The 22,754-nt window shown below is 35.2% G+C and overlaps 1 protein-coding gene across 2 annotated transcripts in view; it reads left to right on the forward strand.

Moving 5' to 3' along the window:
• The window catches only part of LOC132700588 (zinc finger protein 608), a 152,674-nt gene that overhangs the window by 116,165 nt on the left and 13,755 nt on the right, over positions 1 to 22,754 (forward strand). For both annotated transcript variants that reach the window (XM_060668007.1, XM_060668015.1), the window contains exons 7-8: positions 20,825 to 20,948; positions 22,317 to 22,404. In XM_060668007.1, coding sequence (XP_060523990.1) covers positions 20,825 to 20,948; positions 22,317 to 22,404 — 212 coding nt within the window. The remainder of the gene's footprint in view (positions 1 to 20,824; positions 20,949 to 22,316; positions 22,405 to 22,754) is intronic.

The following is a 22,754-nucleotide window of genomic DNA, read 5'->3' on the forward strand; positions in this document are numbered from 1 at the left end:
AACTATGACCTCGAATGGAAAAATATTGATGGATAACTTCAAATCTGCCATTTATGGTCAGGGCAGTAAACAACCTGGTTAGAGTATGGTTGCGGTTTTGCCCAGCGCTCGCATCACTAAAAACATGAAGGGTTCTGACTTCTTCAGGAATATGTTGGGTGATAAAGTCCAAAATGGACGTACTGACTTCATTAGGGCCTCGCTGAGTATCTCCCTCTGTATGAGTATAGAAGACCGATACATCGTTGCCAAGGCTGTGAACGTTAAAAACATAATAGAAGATAGAACATTTCCTGAACTGGAATTAATGGAAGGGGAAGATTCTGCATATAATCAAACACTATGGCTCCAACGTCATTCCTCTCTTTACAGGTCTCCTTGATTTCTTGAAGTTTTTTGTAAAATTTGGATGCTCATCTTTTATGAATCATAAGCTCTGCAACTGCGCACCTCTTTGCTGTTTCATTAAGAGTAGTCGACTTTATTTTTGCATTCAAGTCTTCACAAGTCGAGCAAACGTCGACTTGGGGCCTACCAAACCGGTATCCGTAGTTTTCCTGAAAATGTCTGAAATAATATTCATACTTGACGTGAGTTCTGAAATCAGGATTTTCATTAGTGAAGAGCTCATACATCTTAGTGATGTTCAAACTTGCATCTAAGTAGGTAATTAACTTAGAAGAATAATGATACTCTTCTTTTGGAAATGATTTGATGTGGTCATCAATTTTGGCAACAATTGCGCCATCGAGTTTATTTGCACGATTTGCATGCCTTCCTCTCATGTCAAATGGTAAAGTTTCAATTCCACGGAGCTTGGTTAAACGTTCTACGACATTATACGAGAGCCCATACAAACTCATGTACGCACTGCGGCAAACTTCAACCCTACACGTACCTTTCATAGCAAAATATTTGAAAGAAGAAGGATTTTGTCTAGACTCTGCTGTGGCAGGACGATGTCTGGCAACATCGTATCTTTGTATTAGTCCCATAAGATATGTATCTCTTTCATTTTTTCATTATAAAACATTATAAACAATTTCAATTACTGAACGTTTTTCTTCAATAGTAAAATCTGCCATACATTTTTTACGGCACGTGCAATCCGGCCCGGTTATCTTAGCATTAACTGGTTTACCTTTATATGTAACAAACTGTGCTCCTTGTTGTCTAGCTAATTTTTCCCTTTCTTTTATGTGACATTTTTTGTTCAACTTTCGCCTTTTCCTTTCACGTTCTCCCTCTGAATCCGATGAATCTGACATTTGTACAATACAGAAATACAATTTTAATATTTCTATTTATATATATATATATATATATATATATATATATATATATATATATATATATATATATATATATATATATATATATATATATATATATATATATATATATATATATATATATATATATATATATATATATATATATATATATATATATATATATATATATATATATATATTTCTATTTAATCACTAAATAGGCACTCACCTTCTACTCACTAAACTCTCAAACTTCAAATTACAGATAATCAAACCTTCACTAACTATTAAAACACTTGTTGTCTCAACGAAAATGCAAAACTATGTGAAATAATCGGCTCAAGACGCTAACGGTTGTCAATAGGCGCGTAAATCATATTGCGCCGAAGACCGATAACGTTCCAGGAATATTATCTTTTTTCCGCTCAACAACAAAATTATTATATGAAGGGAGCCGGCGATTTTATCGATAAATTTTAATATATTGGCTATCTCACTTTAATGCGCCATATTTTTGCAATGTTACCCTTTTTCCAATCACTCATTCAAATTTGTTCTCCAACCGCGTATAGACTTGTGCGTTTACCAGGATTGTTAGCCATGAATAGTTCACATTATTTATTGTATGCGACTTTCAGTGATGTGAAAATGCTAAGATCTAATGGTTACGTTTTGTGAAGAAAATGGGGTGGCAAGGAACGAACTTGTAGGTAGTGTGTTTGGAAAAAACTCGTTCAGAATCTTGCAATTTTTTTGAACTGCACTAAGGCCGGTTTCATTAATACTAAAACTACGATGACTCGGTATATTGGTGTTTCGTTTGGATCATTTCTAGTTGGTAAAGAAACAGATTTATTTCGGTCGCGTTAAATGCTATTGTTACTCTATTGAGTGAAGTGAGCTTCTTGAGTGCGCAAACCAATAGAAGTAATTCGAGTCATAAAACCGTTTCCTTACTTGAATTGTGCTTCATTTTGTTAGCATTCAGCAAATTGGAAAGCAATTCTACGTAATGAATTTGGTGTTATGCCACAAAATTGCTTTCAGCAATCAAGCAAGCAAGTATGTATTTTTCTAACTAGCATTCTGTTCCCTATTAAATACAGCGGACCTTTTTGGTGGTAGCTTTCTCGGATTAATAGTAGGTTTTTCTTCCATTTTTCAAACAGATCCCAGTCAAAATCGTCTCCTCCGACATATATCTAACGTAAAACCGCATCAAAACTGCAGATATCAGATCGAACTATCATTTAGTGATGCAAAAAGTTACCTTTTGTTGTCAATATGTTTCAAATACTAGTCAAAATTGGCGTCTTTCAGCATTATAGTAATGAAAACCTTTATAAAGCATTAGATATCGGTGTAAAACTCCCTTTCTGAGCTAAATAGTTGCCAATTTTGATAAGATCCCTGTCAGAACCTGCGTTTTGGCCTCTTATTGCACCTAAATCTACCTTAGAAAAGCAGATATGTACTTAAAACCATTCTTTTTCGATTGGTAAAAGGTATTTCTTCCATTTTTCAAACAGATTCCGGTCAAAATCGGCTCCTCCGCCACATATCTAACCTAAAACCGCATCAAAACTGCAGATATCAGCTCAAACTATCATTTTTTGATCCACACAGGTACCTCTTGTTGTCAATATGTTCCAAATCCTAGTCAAAGTTGAATTCGTGCATTAGAGTAACACAAACCTTTATAAACCATTAGATATCGATGTAAAACCCCCTTTCTGAGTCAAATAGTTGCCGATTTCGATAAGATCTTAGTCAGAATCTGCTTTTCGCCTCTTATTGTACCCAATTACCCCCCGTTCTCAGTGTCCCACTCTCACCTATCTCCAATAAAAGGAGAGATAATGTCGTGTTAAAAAAAACAAAACATTCAGAAAAGATTATACTCCAACTCTAATAGCTCTGTGATCTGACAAACAAAGATCGAATACCTTAGTAAAAAAACTCATACCCGTCTATGTTCGTAATAATATTACCTAAGCAGTTTGCAAAGCCATTATCCACTCTGGTGGGTAATTATAAAATCTAGAGCTATAAATATTGAAATATTAAAATCACCCAAGACTGATTGAAAATTTTTCTTTAGTATTTTTTAAATGTTCTCAGTAAGTAGGCAATTTCTGATAAATAGGATAAATAGGGAAGAAGTTATTTTGACACACTAATTGGCGTTGTTATTTTTCGATGCTGGCAGTAAACAAAGTTCCTAATATTCTTCACTTATTCTACCCGCATAAGCGACAATAAAACATTGTTCCCAGCTCTGTTAACAGCTTTTGAGATGTGTTTTGTAAGAGGAGTGTGCAAAACATGCAATTTTATTTGAGTCGACTGCACAGACCGTTAAGTCGAAGAACTTGTTTGCATTGAACCTTGAAACTAGCAAAATAAAAAGAAATTACATCGCGTTGCTTTCAGTTGTAAAGCTGGATAGTCGGCAAGTTGCCAATATAACGTTGCATTTAATGTTTACCATTTGGATGAATCAATAATTGAATCTCAAGCGATACCAAACGAACTATTTTTGAAAATCTGCATCAATATAAACGTCACCAAAAAATAACGCCACCATTCCCAAATTTGCTTCCGAAATAGTATAACATTTTTTTTCCGCCAGAGGTCTCATTGAATTGTCAAATAGCCAATTACGCCCGCCTTTTAACTGCATTAGACGAAATTCTTGCGTCGACAAGTGAGCTAGAATTGCCATTTTGTTTCTTGGATTAGACAGTGAATAAATGTTAGAATGCCCATATATTCTACAAGATGTTTAATTAAACAAAGACTTTGATTGATTATTGTTGTACATTGTATAATACTACAAAATTTGTATTTACGTATCTAATAATATTTTTGATTTTTTTTACAAACACTCGCAGGTAAGTATGAGTTCATCTTAACAAAAAGTCCGAACGTTGTATCGAATTTGTGATATAATATAGAGAGTTACGTTTTAAATTCCAAAGTTTCCGTTGCTTTTGGCATCTCGTATCGCAACACTGCATTTGCTAAAATACAGGGTGTTACTTAATAAGATGCTGATCCCGAAGCGTGAGATTCCCTAGATGATTTTAAGAAACAAGTTTATATCGATGCAAGTCCGCAATCGCATTATTTTTGTTATGCCGGGTGTTAAAATACGAAAAGCATTTAAATTTCTTTAGAAATTTTGTTGAAATTTGATAGAGGACTACTATTTTTTTTTTTTGGGCGAACATAATTTTTCTAATTTTACTAGTAAGCATGACACTCAATATTTTTATTAAAAAAAGGCGGGACTGTCACGCCTTTTTTTTAATCTATTTTGGAAATCGTTAATTATTACTTAGTAACAATGTCTCTTAACTTTGTCCCCCTCGAGGATTCCAAGTTGCGAATTAAAAAATCTTATTTAAGCAGTAGTAGTATTAAATTAAAAATGAAATAGTCGTAATTTAATATGGAAAACTGGTATAAAGTAAACGCAAAACAAAAACAAAGTTGCTGTTGAAAGTGGCCACCAGCACTTGCAAAAACGTTGGTAGAGTTCGCCAAACATTATACCGTTTTTTTTAAATCTCTATTAATATAGAAAATTATGCCACCATTACCAAATTTACTTCCGAAATAGTATAAAAAATTTTTCCACCAAAGGTCTCATTGAATGGTCAAATAGCCAATTACGCCCATCTTGTAACTGCACCAGAGCAAACATTAAAAATAATGAATCGAATATATGCCTACGTTTTGAAAAATACTTATCTCCGACTTGCAGACCAAATGATTTTTAAAGCATCTTTAATCACATTTACGAGTTGGGAAGATAGATGTGTATTTGTGTAGAGAATAAAACTGGTTTAGAATAAAAGCTGCATGGATTCTCTTCACTTTGAGCACGACATGCTGTTCCACACGCCATTGTTTTTTGCGGTTTTAACGAGGTTTTTATGTGCATGGAAGATCCAAGAATACAAGTTAATTTTCGTGTCGAAATAAAGCCCGTTTGTAGGCTCGCGGTTTTCGTGTTGAGAATTCTAATGATAGCTATCAATCAATCAAGATAATTACGGCGTATATTAGGTAGTTATAAATTAACGTGATATAACTGGGACGTCGGCGTCCTTACCCATTATCGAAGAATATAACGTTGTCTGCTCGCTAATTGGCTATAATCGACGCATAATGGACTTTCGATTCGGGACGGGTGTTGTAGGATTTATCCATTTTTAATGTTGCTTAATTAATGGAAAATTTTAAAGGGAGGCGATTTGGTTAATTGCTAAACAGCATGGCGACTTAAGTGTGGAACATATGGATTTTTTTTATTAATTACTCCATGAAAATGAAATTGTAGTCGAACATCGTTCGATAACCATTTAAGGATCAGCAGTTCTAAGTCAAACGGTCTACAAAGTAAGTCATAAAATATAAAAATAAAAAAAAATCAGCAAAAGTTACCCTCAAAGGTATGGCCGCCTGAGCAAATTGTTTCTTAATGAAAAAGTTTGTTATAGAAATAGAGGCAGTTTAATCTTTCGATAAAAGTTTGCATTATATTTTTCGGAAAACATTTTCTTCAGCTTCTGGATTTATTATACAAATTTTTGGTAAAAATGTATTAACATTAACACAAAAACATTTTTTTTAAATAAATAAAATAAAAAGAATCAGTCGACAGTCAAACAAAGTGATATTTGTTTGGTCATTAAAATAGAGCCGCGACGTAATTGCTTCTTAATGATGAGTTGGCCTTGGAAAGAACAACATTTAGATATATGTCAAAATCATTAAATAATTTTCCTTAAAATCGTCCTTGGTATCATGCGTACAGCGTCGCTCTAAACAGATGGTGGAAAATTCATTAAAAAGGCAACGCAAGGCAAACCGTTAGTAGTATTAAATTAAAAGTGACATAATCGTAATTTACTATTGAATGTGGAAAACTGGTATAAAGTAAACGCAAAAAAAAACAAAGGTGCTGTTGAAAGTGGCCACCATCACTTGCAAAAACGTTGGTAAAGTTCGCCAAACATTATACCGTTTTTACAACCTTTTATGAATTTCATTTCGGAATGAATTTAAGCCCTGCCTGTTGTAAAGCGGAAGAGTCCATTCTTTTCAGCACGTGTACCACAAGGCAGGGCCGTATTTAAAAAGTTGATCTCCTATATTAGAAACACATTGGAAAACTTAAACTGATTTCCAATTTAAGGGTTTTACGTAATGATTCTAAAATATTTTCCAGTTTGCTACTGGTTGATTTGTGGGAGTTGGTGAGGAGTGCGGTCCCAAAAAGTCTACTTGACATGCACCATGACGGTTCATATATGATGCGTATCAGAAGATTATTGTTTTAACAACGAGCCGATCACAAAAGCAAGCCGCTTTGCGGTGTTTCCTGAGAGTTCGGTTTTACTTTTGATGCGTACCGATGAAGGGTTTAAAAGCAGGTCACGACACTTGACCGGACGCATTATGTATTAGACGATCAAACTAAAAATACGTAAAATACGTGGGTAACGCGGAAAGCCGTGCCGCTTACTCTTTTTCTTTAATAAGACGAAAGACGGGTAGACGAATTCTTGTTGTCAATGCGAAGTGTAAAAGAAGTTGTTGTGCGCTGTGTAAATAAGTCAAAATATAGTCTTATTTAATGTGCTAGAACGTCGGACTGTGTTTATTTCCTCGGAACCTTAGACTGACGATAAACAATCTTACAGATCTTTTTAAAAAATTACCAAAGTTAAATGCCGGATTGTCTTAACAACGGTATATAGTTGGGAGAACTTTAGAATCGCTTCCTGGTTCGTCTTAAAATCACAAGGGACCTAAGGATATACACATAAATGCTTTTTAATTTTTTCGTTGAACACCCTTCGTCGCACAAGAAGAGGTCACAAAATGAGGAAAAAACGTTTGTTTTAAATATTTTCAGTTTCACGTTATCGTCGTATCTACGAAATTTGTAGAAGTTGCCGTCATTAGTCCTGGCAGAATCATCCTGTACCGTACGTAATCGCGTAGCATCGCTAAACGCGCAAATATCCGCCGCAACCGTAGCAATTAGTTCTAAATAATCGTTTGCCGGATACTTACCCGAGATTACAGTTTCTCACGGAAGGGTTACCGTCGATCTGTATTATACGCGCGACGGTAATTCAATATTTCTTTAACCGACCCGTCGTTACCAGATAAGATTAAAATAATTGATGGCATCCGTTTACGTTTGTCCGCTGGCGATTTTCATTCGACAACGACCACTTGTGTGTGCGCACCGCGATTTCCTGTTGCGCGAGGAAAAAAAAAACCTCGCTCGATTCGCAGATGTCAAGAAAACTGTTGAGGGGTTGACGAGGGTCAACGTGACCCGGTTAAAAGCACGTAGATATGATCCGTATTCGCGAAATTACACTGCCGGTACATAGAGAAAAAGAATTAGTTCCTGAAAATCAATCACAGTTGTTCTAATTAAATAATTGAATTCGTATCTTTTAGTTAAATATCGAATTCGGGGAAACATTTTTTTTTAATTCGTATCTCAACTAAAGCATATTTGTTGCGAGAAAATTCTATTCACCAGGATAAGTCTTACACTTTTACAAGAAATATGTTTGCATTTGTATTTTCGTTGAAGTAACAAAAGTGAAATATTTATTTCAAGCAATGTAAAATTAATTTACATTATAATAAATTTGCTATCTTCAGGTCGGTACGCGACTAATTTCGACCGGTCACCAGTGAGTGAATTGCCAGCCACTAATTTTATAATTTCAGTAGAATCTGGGCAACTAATACTAAAATACTAATTCTAATACTAAAACCTACAATATGCAGAGACATTAATTTGCAAAAGCAAGAGCAATGTAGGTGTGTGTAACTGTAGTGACAATGGTAAATATACCTTTAAACACCGGAACAAGATGTTCTCCCTCCCATTCACATAATAGTTTGCCTATTATCCACATTCATAATCAACCTATAACATGGCGATGTGCTCCCGGAAAAAGACGTTTTAATTTGAGGAAATAATTTAAAATTCGCTTTATTCCAAGCAATAATTTTTGTATTCCAGTTAATTCTAAACGTATGTGATATTAAGAATTGTTTAATTCAGGGGATAAATTATATAATATATATTTTGTTAATGTTGGTTTGTAGAAAAATTCATCAAAACTTTATTTGTGCAACAAGAATATACTTCACAAAATTGTGGATTATTGAATTAAATAATTTAGTTAACGCCATGTAAAATAAAAATATAATCAATTTTGTCTCAACAAAAGCTTATTTACTCTGAACGTAATTTTATTTTTGTAATTGATTGGCTCAGGGAAAATATTTTCTCTGTGTAAACGTAAATGGCGGAAAGTAAGTATTTAATACTAACGGAATGGAATAGAATTTTATTCGCCATTCTAATAAGTTGCGTGGGGTTGTTCCGCTATTCAGGGTTGCCAGAATGTTGGTATTTCCACGCTTGGATTGGATACCTTTAGCGATCCAAGCGTGGAAGAACCTACCAACCCTTAATAGAGCGCACCAATATTGTCGTACTAGCACTGTATTTGTCTATATATTTAGCCATAAAGTAAAAATTAATCGGCACTGGATTTACTGGTAATGATAGACAATGGAAGTTCGATAATTTCCTTACAATTTCTGACTAAATTACTATTATATTATAGACAAATATAATTGTTGAGTAGACAAAACACAAGATTTCATTCCAGAATTTTATGTCTATAAGACGTTATGTATTAAAACAAATCTTTCATTTTTATTTTAAATTGTCTAAATATAGGATTAAAGATTAGGCAGGAGAAATATTATATAATCTTGCATTGGTAATTTCTTGACATTGAGGAAAGATAATGATGGCATGAAAAATACCATGTCAAAAGAATACTACGGTCGCTACGCTAGATTTTAAACAGAGTTAAGTGCAAAAAGTACGATAACCACAATAAACAACTTGGCATTATTGACTGATTCAGAGGAGCTTAAAAATGTTGATCGGAAAACTCTAATAATTTAACAATTGATAGAAGTCCCCACCTGAGAGCAGATGGGGACGACTTATTGACCTTCAATCGGCATATGACTCAGCCATTATTGGCTTTAGCAATTACATAGGAATGGGAAAAGATGGATGTGGAGAGCAAAGGAGTGTGACAACATCAAAGCGACATATTTAGAACATGATCATAAAATCACAAGGTCGATAATGGGAAAAGTATGGGATGGTTGCGTAGTACTGGCCTCAAGGGAGAAACTGAAAGACTTTGAATAGCTGCACGAAATCAAGCCATAAGAACTAGATAGATACTTAGGCAAGAACATATAAGCAACATCATTGCTGGGTGGTCAAAACTTGCGCCAAACTCACAGCAATAGCCAAGTGGCTGCATTGAACGATACTGCCGAGATATTCGTGGTTAAAGACAACGATATAATCGTCATGTAAGATTACAAAATCCCAACTGAGCTACACCATCATGGCCAACAGGCCAAATATAATCCTGCATGACAAAAATTAAAAAATGTGCCCCCTACTTGATGTGTCCATTCCTGATGATTCAAATGTACCAGTAAAAGAAACTGAGAAGATTAGTAAACACAAAGATCTTGAACTTGAATTTAGCAGGATGTGGAATATAAAAACTAAAACATTGGTAGTTGTGGTAGGGGGGCATTTTGAACTTTAAAAATGACATATTCGCATGAGCAAAACCGTAGCCAAAGGCTTTTATGAAAGCCAGCCATCCAGGAACTTCCCAGATATTGTTTAAGTTTCACTATTTGGAGCGAAGAGCCAGATGGGAAAACTAAGTTAACATATAATCCAGAATAAAAAGGCGAAAAAAAAAAGGAGTAGGAGTAACAGGTAGCAAAAACATTAATAAACATATATGTCAAACCTAAATGATTGTATTTCTGTGTTCCGGTAGCGTAACCTTTGGGACAAAAATTTAATTTAAGCCATAAAAAATATAATAAACACTGTCAAAAAAGTTATTCTGATATTTGTAAGTAATTTGATTTATGGGTACGATTTCGTATCCCGTATATTAAACTTAAGCATAAGTCCTGAAGTTTTTGTACATGTCAAGACAAGTGAGCCAAAGACCATCCAGCAGTTATTTTGGTTTTTCGTGATAAGCAGTTGTCTGTGGGAATAAATTAGTTTTAATGTTTAGATTTTCCCAAGCTTATAACTAAAATGGTCTCTAAATCTAAGTTAACAGTCTAGATACAGGCCCAGGCTCTTACACGAATTGGAAAATTGCAATGGCAACTTTTATTAACAATACTTTTTACGTTTTCGACCCGAATATGACCGAGACCGTTGATTGATAAAATAATATATAGAAATCTCGGTCTCAGTCTGTCTGTCTGTCTAGCTAGGCAGTGTAGTTCCCATCTTTTTAGGTGCTCTTTTTTTAAGAACCTTGTTAGTTCCTGTTTTTGGGACTTATTTTTTTGGACCTCTCTTTTCAGAATTTCTTTTTTAAGGCCGTTTTTAGGAGCTCTTTTTTAAAGGTATGTCTTTTTAGGACCTTTCTTTCAAGGATTCTTTCTCGGCCGGATTTGTTAAGACCTTTTTCTTTAGGACTTTACTTTTTTTTACAAAGTTAATACAACTAATAGAAAAAATAAACAACAAAAGTTAAAAATTTTGCTTTGACCTTTGTGCCTTTTTCATCATCGTTTCTTTTCTCTCCCTTTTTCATTCAGTACTTCTATGATTCTTTTCTTCCAGTTCCCCGCACTCTTTCGATGTATCTTCGAGGGTTACCCTTGCTTGCATAATCACTTTCTCTCTTCTTTACTTTTCTTCATACGTTCCATACTGAAGTGCTTTATACGACGTTAATTCAATAACACATTGTATAGTTTTCAGGCTGGTTCTCTTTTGGATATTATCATGGATTTCACGCGCAAACTTAAGCCTGACACGGCAAGTCATTCAATCGGCAAATTTCCATCATCGACCGACCAACCGAGCCAACCATCCGACTAACTAACATTCCCTGTTTAATCGGATTACGTCCGTCGCGACGCCTTTACACGCTGTACCCTTATCGGGGCGTCGCATCCCCGCATTAAAAGATTCAAACCCTAGACACCTAAACCCATTACCGGGCCGGATCTCTGCCGCGATTACATTCCGTTGAATTTTATCCTCGGAGTCGGGTTCGTCCCTTTTTCCCCTTACCGTCCCACCAAGCCGGTAATACTACAGCCAGTTCATCTGCTCTTTTGTGGGGGATGGTGCACATGCATGAGGGGCGCGGGACGGCGGCGGGGGACCACGGCCCGCCCTTACACGTACCGCAACCGCAATATTGATTCGGTCACGTGATCGGGCGGTGGCAGTGGCGTGCCGCGAAGTCCATAAAATCCAATAATTGCTTTCATCATTAATAATGTATCGTAAATCAGAAATGTCTTTCTGTAAATCAGCGGATATCGAAATAGAAGATATAAAAAGCAAATTTAAAGCAATAATTCTGCTAAAATAGCAATTATGTGTGTGCCGAATGTTGGGTCATATCAAATCACGTGGTAAATTATTATATTATAATTATATATATTATAAAAACAATTTCAATTTTAAAATAATAATTAAAATTAATTTTTAGGAAATATTGACGTTGAACTGTTGTTTTTTTATTCTAATTTCAAACGCTGAAGATATTAAAGTTAAAAAAAATCTCCGTCAAAATTATTGGAGTATTTTGAATTTGCTATATTTATTGAATCTGTTATAAACGAACCATTCTTCTTATAGAGTCGTAATAACCTTTTTTTGTATTTTGATCTTTACCTTTTATATAAATTTTGTATTCATTATTTCAAACCCTGAAGATATTTAAGTTAAAAAAACAACTGAAAAGGCAATGTTAAATTTAGAGTTAGATTTAAACACAAGCAATAGGCTATTTAAAAAATGGAAGATAAATATTTTATATTATTTGTTATAAGCTAAATTTCAAAAAACTTTTAGTAAAAATTGGGATCAAATGTTCACAACAAATTATTAATAGTATCAGTCTCGTCAAAAACTATCGCATTCTCTATTTCAGAAAAACTCCCCGCTATGCAGATGATACTTCCTTGGTTTGTGGTAGTTCGGATATCCAGTGGTCGCGTTTTACTAGAAAATGCCAAACTCTGGTCTTCACAAAACAATATTTTGAAGTACACTTCCCATGTTGAGTTTTTAGAGCACCATGCCGTTCTAAATGTTTATTGTTCTCTTTTGCATATACATCTTACGGTGTTATTTTATGGGCAACTCGATCTTCTTCCCTCTTTATTTATCATTAATTGTTAGAAATTCATAAAAATAAAGATATTTTTTTACAACATTATTCAAATTCAAAACAATATTCCGCCAAAGAGTGTTGTTGTGATTCTACACAAACGGAAAAAATAGCGAGTTCATCATCGACTAAAGAAGTCAATCAGATTTTTTTGCTTGATAATGATATGGATATTTTGAAAATTCCTACCCAATGAAGCAGTTCTCGGACGTTCTTAAGATGGAAACGTTTGATAAGAACTTTAATGTGGACAACTTGGCCATGGATCAGGCATTCAAAGTTCATCAAAGAAGAAGAAGAAGAAAATGTTTACAGGAGTCTAGGGCCAGAATTAATTATTAATGTGTGATTAATTAGTGATTATTTTAATGTAGAATTACTTTTTTTTTATAAATATTCTAACATAACTAACTAACATTCTAACATTGTGACATGTTTTATAGCTAAATTTACTTCTTCATTTATAATTATAATTAACATTTTAAAGTAAGAATGGATTTTTTCTGCATTTACTAATAATAATAGAGGAATTTCGCTGATGAAACTAGACAAATCCATCAGCTTTCAGGATTTGCATACATGAAGCACCGAAGTACTTCTAGAAAAAACTCCTTTAACATGGAACTGTTTAATATTTTCTCAAATCATATTAAAGATTTTTATCGAAAAAAGTATAAAACTGTGATTGCAGCATTTCTAGAACATCAGGCATTCTATACCATATCTGAGTATCTAGAATCAAGTCTTGTGGTAAATGCTTGTAGTTTGTATTGTTCAAATTAATAATATTTATACAATCTATACGTTATTCCCAATTATGATTTAGTTTATCTTGTATATTTGATCCTCCACCATCTGTACCTCACCGAAATGTAGTCGATATCTATCTATCTATCTATCTATTTGTCTACGTTTGTTTATAAGTAATAATCGTATTTCTCGATCGGGAGGCGAAATAGTTCCGCTCATGTTTTAAACCCGCCTATGGCGTCGGCCTCGCCCGCACTTCCGCTAGTATGACAGATGGATTCCGTCACGACGACGAGCCAAGAAGGGTTTCCGGTTTAACCGGCCACCCCTCCCTCTTCTATTGACTCGATCCGTGGCGAAATTTGTTAGTCTCTGTCTACATATATATATTATATGAGGGGTTTTTAATAGGTCGGCGGGGTTTTAAACGTGTAAACAGGATCTTCCGACGATAGGGATGATTAAATGACTCGTAAATCATGCGACGATATCCCGGGCCTGGCGGCGAGCCAATTTAGGTGGTCGCTACCGCCAGCAGATAATTAATTTGCGTACACTTCACCGAGCGTACCATTAAAATGGCGCGCGTCTATTCGATAAAGACGGCGGTATGCGATTTATAATTAATTGACTTTAAATGCCGCCTCGCACGCCGCGAATTCGTTCTGATCTTTGCACATCGTCGTATAGTGACTCCACAATCGTCTAATTGTGATGTGGAAATGTGTGAGTCATTGGTCGTCCTCTCTTCTATGTGCCTTCTCTCGTGAGGTTGGCGGCCAAGATGGCCAAGTCTTTCCTATTGTGGGCTTGATGAAGTAGTGTTACCATTGGTGTGTGTCCACTCTCTGATGTTTCTGAGCCACGATTTCTTCTTTATGCCTATACTTCTCTTACCTTAAATTTTGCCTTCCAGGTTTAGCTGCAACTGTCCATGGCGCATTATGTGTCCAAGGTAGGAACTTTTTCTAATTTTAATGAGACCAGTCAAAAGCGGGCGAGTGTTCACTCTTGTTGGAACTTCTTCATTGTTTGTCGTACATCCAAAGTTCCAATGCGTTAAGTTTTTTCAAGTTTTCTTGTTTTAATGTCCATGTTTCGCATGCGTACAGAATCAAGGGCCATATGTAGCATTTCAGGGTTCTCAGTCGAACTGGTGTGGACAGCTTGAGGTGGCATAACAAGTTACACATGTTCAAAAATCCGGCTCTTGCGATCTCCAATGTCTCATCTGATCTCTTAGGTGGTTATTTGTTTCTCTGCCCAGATATATGTAGCCCTTACCATTTTGAAGAATTTCGCCATTCATAGTTATCTGCGTATTGACATTATCTTTGGTGCGCTCAAAAACCATTGTTTTTGTTTTGGTGGTGTTTATCTCTAAGCCCCATCTAACACATCAATATTTGTAGGTGTTTTTCCGATTCGGCCATAATGACAGTGTGGTCAGTGTACCTAATGTTATTGACGATTAGGCCATTAAAATTTGCGCCTTCTAATCGGTCTTGCAGGGATGATCTAATGATCGATTCTGCGTATACGTTAAACAACAAAGGAGATAAAAGACAGACTTGACGAACTCCTCTCTCTATATCTATGTAGTTTTTGTTACCCTTTTCCAGTCGAACACCGCCTTAGTGGTTCCAGTAAATATTCTGGATGATTTTGATTTTTTGGTATTTAATACGGTCAAATGCTTTCTTATAATCTACAAAACATACATACAACTTTCTTTGAACCTCCAGGTACCTCTCGGCGATTATCGAGAGAGCTAGGATAGCTTCCCTAGTACCAGTCCCTCTTCTGAAGCCACACTGGGACCTGGTTAAGTATTCACATTTATTTTGGATACTACTTAAAATAATCCTCATCAAGGTTTCTGCAGCGTGGCTCATTAGACATATAGTGCGATATATATGTTATTAAAGAAACAGGTCATTCGTTTAACTGCGTTTTCACTGAGGTGCTTGAAGTGTTCACCCGTCGTGCCGTCTTCACCTGGTGCCTTGTTGTCTTTAGCCTCTCTAGTAGCCCGTGGTACTTCTGTCATGAGTATGTTCTCGCCTTTGCCGATGTGTTGATATTCTTGTCCTTCATTGTCGCTTTCGTCATTCTCGTTGCCTACAAGTGAAAATTGTTTGGGCTGTCGCGGACTAGCGATCTCTTTAATCTTTTGATGTAGTTCCATATCTCTGTGCTGCTGTTGCAGTTTTTTTACTTCATTACATTGCTCGTAGAGCCATTTCTCTTTTGCTTGTTTATTGTCAATTTCAATTATATTATTTAACCGTCTATACTTTTCTTCGTGTTTGTTTTTACGTCTTTCTTCCATCAGATGTAATATTTGGTTTTTCTTCTTTAAAACTTCCTTGGGCTTAAATTCTTCTCCTCCCTTTATCACAGAATGCTCGATATTTGTTCACTTTTTCTCGAAGCTGTTATCATTGGGTGCAATTTATTCAGAGCTCCTCCAAGTCGCAACAAGGTAGATTGCTATGTTCTATGATTTTGACATGGAGGAGCTTCGGAAGTTCTGGACCGACATGTATAGATCACGTCACGATTAGAGTTATATTTTTCCGCTGAATGCCATTTGTGATGAAGATTTTCCCATTTATTACTATTATTCCTAATTCTAATATGGAAGAGCCGTAATTAATCAAGAACGACCTTTGCAGATCGTATCAGGATTAGAGTACCATTTATTCGTAATATTTTTTCATTGGGTGCCATTTATTCGCATTGTTATTAACAGTTTCGATGTGGGAAAGCCTCAAAGGTGCAGAAACCACTTATAAAAATCACGAGATGCTATTTATTTCTAATGTCTATTTAGTGTCATATATGTTTGCTGGGTGTCACTTATTCATACCATTATTTCGAGCATTAATGTCGAGTATTAATGTGGAAGAGCGTCGGAAGTTCAAGGGTGACGTTCACGGATTATGTTATGATCACACTTATATCTTTTGATTGGGTGCCATTTATTCCTAATATGTCGTAACAATTTTTACGTGGATAGCTTCTCTAACATCAGCAAGGAGTACTATGTAGTGTTCTTCTAATCGGGTATGGACGATTCTAGCAGTGCTTCTACAGAAAAGGTTAGCGTGCCATTTACTCGAATTTACTTTTTACTTTCTTTTCTTCTATTGTCGATGAAACATTTTACGTTTTACTTTTCGTAGTCAGTTTTTTTTGGTTAAAATTTGTCGTTATCCCTGTGGCTACAAACTTCCAAATGATCAACAAACTCCTCTAACGAGGCGCGATAGTTTTTTATGATATTTTAATTTTTTTAAAATCAGATTTAATTACGCGAATTCGCTCCGAATATCTGCACATCTTAGTATAGTGACCCCACATTTTGATGTTGGCGTCTAATTGTGATATAGAAACGTATGATTAGTCAGTGGTCCCTCCAAATCGCAACAAACTAGACTGCTGTGTTCGATAATTTTGATATGCCGTAGCTTCAGATGTTCTGGAATGACTTCTACGGATTACGTCAGGATTAGAGTGCCATTTATTCCTAATTTCCTAATTGCAGGGTCTTATTTTTTTGTCATTGTCACTTGGTTTGTATTTATTTATGGGTGCCACCGGTTCGTAATATTATACGCAGTTTTCATGAGGAAAATACTCAGGAGTTTAAGCTCCACATCGACAGATCAGCATTTCATTTCGTTAAGGATCATGTTAGGATCACACTTTTGAATGCGTGTCATTTATTCCTATTTTTCTTATTAACAGTTTTAATGTGGAAGAGCCTCGTAGCTTCAGGGGTGAAACATACAGATAATGTGATAATCTCTTTCATTGATACACAGCTTTTTTACATCAGAAAGAACCATCGATCGGATATGGACGAGCCTCAGAGCTCATGGCTTAATTGTCCTCGTTAACATTTGATGAAATTTACTCTAATTTACATTCTTTTTTTCTATTGTCGATGAAACATTAGGCTTTAATTTTCCTAATCAGCGAGTTGTTTTTGGTAAAATTGGTCGTTATAGCTGTGGCTACACTCTCTTAAATGATCAACAAACTTGCGATGGTTGTTTATGAATAACGCAGGGGATGATTCGAAAATTCGTAGCTTTTTGCAATTTTTTAAAATCAACCGTATCACCACCCTCGCGTACTGCTTCAATAAAACGCTCTTAATTACGACAATAATCCCATAAATTATAATGCGAGCGAAGAACGGGTCGAGATCAACCAGGCGCGTCAAACCTGATAATTAAGATGTTCCAATAAAGATACGCAAATTGTCCATTTCGATCGTTTAATGATGAGTTACAGTTCCCGGTTTTGAATTATTACGGCCATTAAGCCGTCGATTATGCCGGGAATTACAGAGTGGAAGTAATAAGCAATATGTAGTTCGTGATTGATTAGATGATTATGTATTAGAGCGCGGGACTAGTGCGCTCGTTCGGAACCTTTCGGTTCTCTGTTGCACCACGGACCACAGTCATAGACAGAGTGGGGGGAGTGGTGGCGCCGGGGTTTCCGTATTGATTGATTACGACCTAATATGTTATTATATACGTTATTATTACGTAGTTGACGTGATTGCCGTTGCCGTTATTTTGCTCGAAAATTGATAAATAGGAAAGCGCGCTATGAAGGGGCGGATTCTACACGCCTCGGATAAATACGGTCGATATCGCGGCTATGATAATGTCGGTCCTATCGGATAATCGTTCCCATTTTTATTTGTAGCTTACGCAATACTTTTTGATTGCCAGTTACAATTACATATTAGTATATTAGGCAACAAGTCTGATAGACGCTACTTTAGTCACTGCAGAAGTTTATCGACGTAGCATACTATTTATACTAAGTGACATTTTGCGCACGCCTGATTGGTATATAATTGAGTATTTTAGAGTAGGAAGTAGAAATGTTGAATGGTAAAAGGAAACAATTTTATATTATATTTATTATCTTATATCCAGAGACACCTGGTCTCTATTAACCAGCGAAAACCCGATACTGGGAATGTCACCAATTTCCTCCACTTATGAGAAAATGCCACTGTTTTGATAACGAAGCAACTATTACACGTAGCAAAAATTTACATAAACATCGGTGTGGGTATTGGGCATGATACTCTGTCTATTAATGCCAATCTTGTTAGGGTTTTCTATATTCTGTCGTGTCATATCTTTATTCCTAATATTGTCTCTCCTCGTACATTCATTGATTCTTCTCAGATAATTTATTTCTTGTGCCCGAATACGACTTCCTTATTGTTTCTCTGTATCTACTGCATACATGTTATATCGCATATTTTCCTATGAAGACCATTGTCTTTGTTTTCTAGTGGATATATTCATTCATACCATATTCTGCGCAAATATTTTGAAGCAGGTGTACGCGCCTAGTTATTTTTTTAAATTGCAAATGGATATTATGGCACGAGCGGATCGAGTTTTTAGTAAGCGGGAAACTTAAGAAGTTTACCAAACGTGTTACATACTATATTTTTTCGACGATCGTTAGTTTTTGGGTACATTTTCGCAAAACAACAATAATTAGGTACTGTACAGAAGGGAGTAGTTTTTAACACGCTTCTTATTAAGGTAAGAAAATTTTCGTTTGAACATAACCTAACCGATAGTTTCAACTGCAACCAAAATTACAGTTTGACATTGAATTCAACTTTTTTTTGTGCCCACTAAATTGGCATTCTTTTTTTTTACATAACAAACTCTGTCTCTGTCGTGTTAAAATTTAAAATTAACCAAAAATTTATTGCAGATGATAATAAAGTTAGGATATCATTTAAGTAATAAACCTGAAAGTAAATAAACTAAAAATAGAAGTTAATGTATATTATACAAAGAAGTGCTTCTTAACAAATTTTAGACTGGTAAACAGGCAATACAAGTCCGAGTCTGATAAGTCTAGTTCTATTTTATTAAAATCGATAATATTTTCATCACTATTTTATCGTCTTGTGTTGTCGTAATTTGTCGATCCGTATCCGGCTTTTGGTTCATCGTCTGTCAGTCCCAACGGTTTTATTTTCGAAAATTTTCTTCTTTCAGACATTAATCAAAGGTGTTGTTTAACAAATTTTGGAAGCTTATTTCCGCCATGTACTCTGAGGACATAATTTCAGCTTTTGTTTCCCATGTTTGGTATAAAGATGGAAAACAATTTTCATGTAACAATAAAGATGTAGACAAATATAAATATAACGCCAATGCCTTCTCTGGAGTAATTGTATGATTTTCCTCTCGCTTTCTACTTGCACCGGCAATTGTAGCAGATTCCTCGGCTGCTATTTTTCATAACTGTGGTTAGTTATTCATTCTCAGTCCTTTTTTTACCAAACTCCTCAAATGATATTGACGGACAACATTGACTAGATTTAGTAACTTGTGTGAAATTTATTATTACATCACACAAATAAATATTGCTTTCGAGAAAGTGTCGGCTTTTTTTCTTTGTAATTTTTGCCAAAATTTAGATAAATACACTTAGGAATTCTACAAAAAAGGTCTACAATTGTTCGAAAAATGCACCTTTTAATATTGTCGATATAGTTTTTATTTATTATCCATATATCGAAGAGATGGGCGTTTTTTAATGTAAGGTCTCCGAAGATAGAGACCTATATAGCGTTACAGAGTATTAACCAGACAAGCGAATGAGTAAAAATTTGGAAGTAAATTTTTTGATACATTTGAGAAAACCCTTTTTTTTAAAAAAAACTTAAATAAAAAGAAGAGAAAAAAAGAAGCCTTCGCTTTAGATTTGTTTTAATAACTGACGCCTACCGCAAAATTTAAATTGTTATTTTCGATACCATTAATGAATATCTTTCAAAAAAATAGTTGTAACATTTGGAAATAAGTATAGTCAAATCAAGTGGAAAAACATAATGTAACTGTGCCGCATTCAACTCCATCCATTGCGAACTGAATCCTGAAACTACTGTTTTATCAAGCCATTGAGGCAGTAATACCAGAGAACTGGCGAACAGCAGCCAAGCAGTAATTAATGAAGATGAGAAAAATTTGGGATCTTGAATACTTGAATACCGAACCGCTGACCTGTCAATTATAACGTCAACAGTAGATGACAGTTCCGCAAATGATTTTTTGTAATTTAATTTTTGAATAATACAATGTATATAATGCTTAATTCTTATGTTAAAAGTCTTTCCTTTTTTCCCACCCTCGGTAGAATTTTGCAATAAAACCAATGCCAAACAATGAAAGTTGTTTAAGTCTTCGTTCGGTAACTCTGTAGTTACTTTGCAAACGTAATGAGGATTTATTGCTGCTTTGTGAAATAGACTATAATATAAATTCCGTATAAATCATCATTATCCCAAATTCCTGACCTGAAGGCGCATTCAATTAAAGAAAATTTAATTGTGATATTTTACATAGGTTAACTAAAAAAAAAGAATGAATCAATTATGTAATTTATTTCATTTGGGGTTCTGTTTGGTTACAGGAAGTGAACGACGTCTGCGTAGGAACGAGCGTCGGTACCATCACCGAACCGGATTGTTTGGGTCCCTGCGAACCGGGTACCAGTGTGACCCTCGAGGGCATCGTGTGGCACGAGACCGAAGGAGGTAAGCAGGCGTCCACTTTTTTTTGGAAACCCGATTAGTCAAAAAGTTTTTCCCTTTAAGCATAAACTATAACATCGGGAGTTAATTTTATGGTATAAATTTATTGCTGCGATTCCTTGGACGATTTTAAAAAATTGAGTTTATATCAATAGAGGGACGTAGTCGCTTTATTCTTGATATACTGGGTGTTGAAATTATATTAAAAAAAAGAACGTATTTTCCTATTTTCCTCATTTTTATTGAAATTGCTTATGATATGCCAAACGAATCCGCAATGACGCAATGTAAACCATAATAACAGAACAAAGTATGGAGTCATAACTAATTACTAAATGATAATTTAGTCTGGATAGGTAGTGAAGGAACAGAATTATGGCCTCCTAGATCCGTCCATATACATTCTGGATTTTTTCGTGTGAGGACATCTGAAGACGCTGGTTTACAGCACCTCAATACATCCTGGGGGAAGCATAATAATTAATTGTCGAAATATCAGAAATACTTCAGCAAATTTTCAAAGCGTAGAGTCGATGAACCGCAAAGTTAAATGTTAAGTTATGATTATTTAACTTTTAATTTAATGATTGATTTTTAATCTTTTCGCTAAAAAACTCTTCATCGCACGACTCAGTCAAGTGATCATTTTTAATAAGAAGTAAATAGCGTTTTTAAAATTGTAATTTGCTTGAAAAAAGCAGTGGCGTACCCCGATGCCTCTGGCGAAAGTAGAAAAGTAATTGCCCCCCCGAAAAAAGTGTTTCTATACATTGTTGGACCTTACCATATTTCAACAAAATATCTGAAGCAATTTCAATGAAAACGAGGAAAACCGTTTTGTTTTTAAATACCCTGTATATATAAAAAATGATTGCGGACTTTTTCTTAGTCGTGCAGGGAATCACACCATTTAACGAGCAGTATCTTATCACGAAACACCCTGTATAGGTTCAGTGTACTACGAAAATAATGTATGTCCTCCACCGGCGGAATAAAACTGAAAGGTTGAATTGTGTTTTTTTTTTTTTTGCTTGGAAAAGGTCAGGTTCCCATATAGGTAGAACATAGAAAGAACACAGTCGGCTTTGCAGCTGGTTTTTTTCTTTTAATTGTTTTAATCGAATGGAAAGAAAAACGTATTTGTTAACGCATTAACATCGAGCGATGACGACCAAAACGTGATAAAAAAGCGAATTCGTTATTAAGGACACTAGTGCAAAGAGTATTTATGGATTCAGAACAAATTACGAAACTACATTTTCTATCGACATTTTTCTGTTGCTTAATTTACAGTAGGACTTAACGACATTTGTTTTGGAAATTGTGTTTTTCTGCAAACGATGAGCGAATCAAATGTAAACGTTGTTTCAGGTGTGTTGGTGGTGAATGTTACTTGGAGGGGGAAAACGTACGTTGGCACCCTATTGGATTGTACCAGGCACGATTGGGCGCCTCCAAGGTATGTTGGGATATGTTAAATTGGAACGCGACTTTTTATAAAATACATACCATAAATATAGTAGATATAGTGGTCCCAAAAGTATTAAGGGAAATAAATATTCAAACGTTAAATATTGAATGAATAAACACGCCTAGAACAGAGCTGAACTCGTCTTTATATTGTAGTTTAGGGACTTGTGAACATAAATATGCATAAAAAGGCTTCTTAATCCGTTTTTATCATTCCCTTATAATTGTGGGGCTAGTATATATTTTTTATATTTGATAATGCATTTATTCGATAATTTAATCATAAACACGGGAATAAAATCATTTTTAAGTCTGGTAAAAACGAAGCAATGGCATTAT

Source organism: Cylas formicarius, unplaced genomic scaffold, assembly GCF_029955315.1.
Source record: "Cylas formicarius isolate icCylForm1 unplaced genomic scaffold, icCylForm1.1 PGA_scaffold_10__41_contigs__length_53128322, whole genome shotgun sequence".
NCBI lineage: Eukaryota > Metazoa > Arthropoda > Insecta > Coleoptera > Brentidae > Cylas > Cylas formicarius.